This window comes from Sceloporus undulatus, chromosome 6, assembly GCF_019175285.1.
Source record: "Sceloporus undulatus isolate JIND9_A2432 ecotype Alabama chromosome 6, SceUnd_v1.1, whole genome shotgun sequence".
Classification (NCBI taxonomy): domain Eukaryota; kingdom Metazoa; phylum Chordata; class Lepidosauria; order Squamata; family Phrynosomatidae; genus Sceloporus; species Sceloporus undulatus.
This window is the reverse complement of record NC_056527.1, coordinates 116,648,126-116,654,045: the sequence shown is the minus strand read 5'-3', so window position 1 is coordinate 116,654,045 and position 5,920 is coordinate 116,648,126. Positions and strand designations below refer to the sequence as shown.

General features: G+C 46.2%; 1 protein-coding gene across 1 annotated transcript in view; it reads right to left on the bottom strand.

Moving 5' to 3' along the window:
• LOC121933939 (dynein axonemal heavy chain 2-like) overlaps positions 1–5,920 on the bottom strand; it is a 13,905-nt gene that overhangs the window by 6,938 nt on the left and 1,047 nt on the right. The window contains exons 2-8 of the mRNA XM_042473919.1: positions 5,766–5,914; positions 5,387–5,578; positions 4,452–4,609; positions 1,786–1,873; positions 1,263–1,468; positions 632–761; positions 12–194 (exon numbers count right to left, since the gene is read on the bottom strand). Of these exons, the coding sequence (XP_042329853.1) occupies positions 12–194; positions 632–761; positions 1,263–1,468; positions 1,786–1,873; positions 4,452–4,609; positions 5,387–5,578; positions 5,766–5,914 (1,106 nt within the window). The remainder of the gene's footprint in view (positions 1–11; positions 195–631; positions 762–1,262; positions 1,469–1,785; positions 1,874–4,451; positions 4,610–5,386; positions 5,579–5,765; positions 5,915–5,920) is intronic.

Genomic DNA, 5,920 nt, shown 5'->3' with positions numbered 1-5,920 from the left:
AGAAGACCCACCTGCATGGGTTTGTCAATGCGGCGTCGCAGAGCACGAACCCAGTGGGCCATGCCTGAGTAATGACACATGTATGGTGGGAGGAATGGCACCTTCTTGCTCAGTTCCTTGTTGGCCAGAGTGAGTTCCCTGTTGAACAACATGTAGAGGTCCACTGTTTTCTTGTCAAAGGTGCGTTTGATAGCCTGGGAGAGAGAAAGGAGGGATGGTGGGATGTGCTTTTTGTACTAAGACATGGACACATCTTTTTTCCAGCAGAACAGAGCACTCCCCAGAGTTCCCCAAATCTCCCAACACCTCCTTCTGCACAGCTCCCAAGGCTTTTGACAGAACAGCAACCAACAGGATTAGAAGTTGGGTGCTCATGTGGTGTCTGTTGGGCTAAGGAATGCTAAGCTCTTTCTAAGACAGCCACTGGTTAAGGGCAATGGCATGCCCAAGGTCTCACTCTCAGACTTCAAATTTGTGGTCCCCGACTGTGGAGTCATTCAGGCCACCTGCAGCTATATCCCCATTGCAAGTGCAAAGATCTTATTCAGGGGCTGGTCTTGTTTTCTCTCTTCTGAACTGTCAAGTTCAGCCCTGCCTTGGATTCAAAGAGCAGCAGTTGCCTCAGCTGTACCTCTCGTGATGACAAATGCTGGAAGATGTCCAGGATCTTCACACCATGCTCGACATCTTTCACTGTTTCAAAAGCGGAACTCACCAAGTTCTGGGTCATCACCTCCAGGTCCTTGACACCAGCACGAAAGCTGTGGTCCCCAAGGAGTTCAAAGCAAGAAGGGAGAGAATGGTCAGAACACACAGGGGCATTGTATTCCCCAACTGAGGTTTGCCTCATCTCTGGAGTGATTGTTGTTATTCTCCCAGTGTCCTTTACACCAGTGCTACTCAAACTGGTGATCTGAGGATTGGTGCTGGTCCACAGCCCATTAGCTGCCTGTCTATGGTGAGCTTCCAGGAAAAAACAAACAGCTGTAGCCAATGGACACCAGTCATTGGTATATTATTTTAAAAACTTGCCAGTCCCTCACATATGACAGGCTAAGATGTGCTGCTCCCTACTCCTCTTCTTTTTATTCAACTTGTCTGGCACAGAAGAGGGTTGCAAAAACAACTCTGGGGGACCACATGTGGCCCACCTGTAGCTAAAACAATAACTATGGAAACGCTCATTCTTTCTCTAGCACTCCTCCCTCCTTAAGCCAGAGCTGTCAGTCTTACTCCCAAAGGATAGCGGGAGCATCTCTCACCGGTTGAAGTCCTCATGCCAAGAGGTGTTCTTTACGTCTAGGATCCCCCGCTTCACATTTCGGAGATGGTTGAGGTACTTGTGGAAGGTTTCTTCCATCTCCAACAGGCTCCTGGCCATCTGGGGGCCCCTCTGGCTGAAGAAGCAAGGCAGCGGTGTCTGCTTGCCATCTTCCCAGCGTGCAAAGTGCTGCTGGCTGTCACAGACCTATCAGACAAAGAGGCCAGGGCCTTCGTTACCATTGTAACTCATCACACTTCTCCTCAAGGCTGCTATCTTTCTTCCCACCAGCAGCCTAAACATTTATTTTACTTTATTTTTATCCTGCTTTTCCCCCAAATGGGATTCATCCTGAGGAGAGCCCAGATCAGATGGGTCTGACCTACAGTACGAAAGACCCAGCCTGGACCTCAACCTATGCACATCTGCAGCTCACATCAAATATGAATTCCTGGAAACCTGTATGAGACAAACCAGTGAAAGCATTTGTAGGGACAGGCCTTTTGGGGCGACATGCCACCTACCTCCAGGAGATCCTTGCAGTGCTGGACAAAAGCATCAACTTGGGCAAAGATACTGGTCTGATCCAGCACCCAGCCTTTCCCAGAAAGCCTGTCAGAAGAGTCATATGGTTAAAAGGGTTACAACTCCCTCCCATCAGATTTAAGGCAAAACGTTGTAGTCACCGCCTAGACTGCAAGCCTGTCCAAATAATTGGGGGCAGAGAAATGGCAGAACCAGCATATGGATTAGCATGTATCTACTGAGCATCCAGACCTCAGAAAATCAAGACAGGTTTTTCCTCAAGGTGGAGTCCCAACATCTTGGGAAATAAGATAGAAGCTGACAGGCAGATAGTCGGTTCTCCCTGTTTGTCTGTATCTCTTTCCTGCCCCTCCCCACCGTCACCAGGCAGGCAAGCGGCTTCTGAAGAAATCATCTAATCAAAGAGCTCTGGGAACATGCAAGACCCTCACCCCAGGAGCAAGGCTCGAGAGCCTAATCTAGGCCTGGCCGCGCCTGCCTTCCATCAGAGCTGTTCGCATGTTAAATGTCTTTATATCTTTTATGATATTGATCCAGCCCTACTAATTTGAATTTGAAGCAGACAAGTAACACTTAGACTTAATTGTCAAGGAGCAGGCACCCACTTAAACCTGACATCCCTAATCATAATGATGGATTATGTTGCATTATTTCTGAAGTACAGCTAGGAGAATCAGGGAACAGAAGATGGGGCCAGGGCTGGAATGGAGCCGGTGGAGCCAAGGATCAGCTGCCATCAGGATGCAGACTAAGGGCAGACAAGGGCCATAAAAAAGCAGGCACACACTACGCTTCTTTCCTTCCAGCTCAAATGATGGCCACTGTATCAAAACGCAGTGCGCTGGTTGGAGCCCATAGAGACACGAGGAAGGAAGTAATGATTTTACGATGGACAAGATCAGACTTTACAGTCTGTGTGGCTCAGAAACCACTGGGACTGTCATGGAGTGGAGAGCAGAAAAACTGTGTTATGAAGAGCCCAAGGAAATGAGGGAGAAATCCCATGTATTGTTGTTTTTAAGAAAACTGAATGTTACTTGGAAGAGAAAAGATACAAGAGTTCTTTATTATTTTTTAAAATATCTAAATCCACAAAAAGAGTGGTATCTTTATTGGGCCAACTAAAAAGCACAAAACACAAGCTTTCGAAACTTCACTGGCTAAGTCATCAGGCAACATTCATTTAGGTTCAAAACACACTGCAGAAATAATCCAGTTTGAGATCACTTTAACTGCCCTGGCTCAACGCTAGGGGATTCTGGGAACTGTAGTTTTGTGAGACATTTAGCCTTCTCTATCAGAGAGCTCTGGTGCCACAATAAACTACAGTTCCCTGGATTTCTTACCACTGAGCCAGAGCAATTAAAGCAATCTCAAACTGTATTATTCCTGCAGTGTGTTTTGGACCATTGTCCCACTATCAGCAGCTTTAATCAAAAAGGTCTGAGAGGTATTGGAAACAGTACATAAAAACCTTTAAACGTGTTCTGACTTCTCATAACTGACGCTGGTGTACACACCAAAACAGTTTTTCTTCCCAAAACTGATTTCAACCTTCTGCTTATTACCTCTAGTCTCAGAAAATCACACTTTTCCAGATCTAAGGATTGGAAAGACAACAAAGACCTGATTTCTTGCCAAACAGAGAATAAACTTGCATGCAGGCACATAAGCACATGCACACAGGTGCACGCACACGTGCACACGCACACACACACACACACACACACTGAAATCAGCTTGCCCCAGCCTCCAGTCCCAAGGGGACTGTCTGCTACAGTGAGAAGACCTAAGGCCTGCTCTCATAAGAACTCAGATGGGATCTTCCAAATGGAAAAGAGCACAAATGAGGTGGGGTTTGAATACAATTGGACTGTCAGTGAGGCAGCCATGAGCCTGTGAGGAGGCAGAGTCATGTCTGAGAAGAAAGAGTTTTTCTTGGCACACCAATCCCCAGGTGAAGATCACAAATCCATCTCTCTTTTCTATTCTCCTATGTGAGAGGTGCATGTGTCAAACCGCAGAGCAACTTCCAGCATCTTCAAATAAAGTTGGGTAGGGAGTGCAGGTCATAAGCCTAATGTTCACCCAATTTTTTTTCAATGTTTTAGCCAAAAATATCCTCAAATACAGCCCAGAATGTGTGGATGGCAATTCTGCCAGGTATTTGGCCTCCTAATAGTCATTTTGGGTCCAAGAGAAACCCCTTTTGCCCGACAAGGCGTTTCTTTTGGACCTAAAATGACTATTAGGAACATTTTTCCCAGCAAGATGCAACTCATATGCAAGTTCTGGGTCACTTCCTGTTGGATGCCCTCTAGGGTTCCCTAGGAGTCAATAGTCTTCCAAACCCCTGACAGTTGCTCCTCTGAATTAAAGCTCAAACAACAGGCTCCAGGAAAGAAGTCTCCCTCTGCCTGAGGACTCAGTGACCTTTTTGCCAAGTGGGGGAGACAACACTGTGCTAGATAAACCTATGGTCTCACTCACCATAAAGCAGCTTTGAATGCTCCTAGATCAACTCCCACCCAGATGCTGGAAAAGTTCCTTTACCGGGAGGATTTCTCCCAGAGCCCCCCCCTCCGGGGGATTCCAAATCCCCCCTTTTCCAAGCACTGCTCACACCACAGCCTAAGCCACTTACTTGTTGTGCATGTAGGCTGCATGCTGGTAGCTCTCTTTCCAAGATGATATGCAGGAGATGCAGCCATGGAGAGTCTGCCGGGAAGAGTTGACATAACCCTCAAACAGCCGGTCCAGGGAGATGTCTTTGCAACACATCTGGATAATTTTGTTGCTCATCTGGCGAGAAGTCAAAAGACATCACTTGAGGACACCTTCCTTGTCATCTTTTAGCTTAGTTAGACCAAGTAATGCCACCAAATGTCTGACACAGCCATATCTTGTCAGACAGCAGGGCAGGTCCAGCAGACTTTACTGCCTAAGGCAAAGCAGTGCATCTCTTCTGTTCCTGTGCCCACCTCAGTCACAATGCCTATTATCCAAAGCGAGCCAAGGGTGGTTCGGGGTTTGTTTGGTTTTTTGCACCTGAGGCCAAAAAATAGCCAAACATCTCATCTGTTGAAATAAATTATTAAAAATAAACAACTGACCATTTGCTCGACTTTCATGACATCCCAAATCAGCTGCATCTAATAGCCTCACGGTGCCCAACAGCAGAGGGCACCGTCAAAGTCGCCTACACAAATTTGCCTGGAATTTATGACAGTGGCCCTGGTCTAAATATTCCATAATCCCAGAATAGAAGGATCTGATTCTAAGGAGAGCTTTTTTAGTGGTGGTATCCAACTTCTTGAACACATTGGACTCTTATCATTTGGGCACTTTTTTATTTTCCAAAACTTTCCAAGGTTGGTTGCCCTTTGATTACCGGCTTCTGCTGATGTGATATGATCTGAGATTGCTTTATTGGTGTAATTTTTTTAATGAATCATTTTATCACTTTATTCTTATTTCAAAACAAGATTATTTTCCTAACAGCAAAGGTGTTTGGAATCATTTTACATTTTAAAAGAAAGAAATGGAACAGCCTAGTGAATAGAGAAGTAGTGTCTGCACCTTTTGAAAAAGAGCCGTGATTCTTTCCCTGCTGTTATAGTAGAGAGAGTTGACCCACACAATACGGACAAGACTGATGAGGTTAGGCAGCTTCTCAGGGATATCTTTGGGTCTCAGTGTAGCAAGTTCTTGGAATGGTTCTTTCAGGATGGAGAGGAACTGGAGGTTGGACTGGGCCTGCTCTGACCCATCCTGCAAAAGTAATGGCAAACAGCAGTGAACACAGCCCCTCACAACCCAGGACTCAAATCAAGCTATTCCTCAAAGCTCAATATCTGGTTCTTTGTGAACCCATCTGAAGCCCAAGGAACCCAGGAGAGAAACCAAGACCTGCTTGCTTAAGACATCCTTCTCCCTATTCCACACCAAATGTGCCCACCTGTATTTGTTTGGCAAGTCGCTGGAATGGGGCCACATATGAGGACTTGGACAGACACAAGATGGACTCGATGTGCTTGACCCCTTCCTGGCAGAGCTGCTTGCTGATTTCAGAGAGGTCCATGCAGCAGTTCCTCCAGAACTCAATCTCTTCCA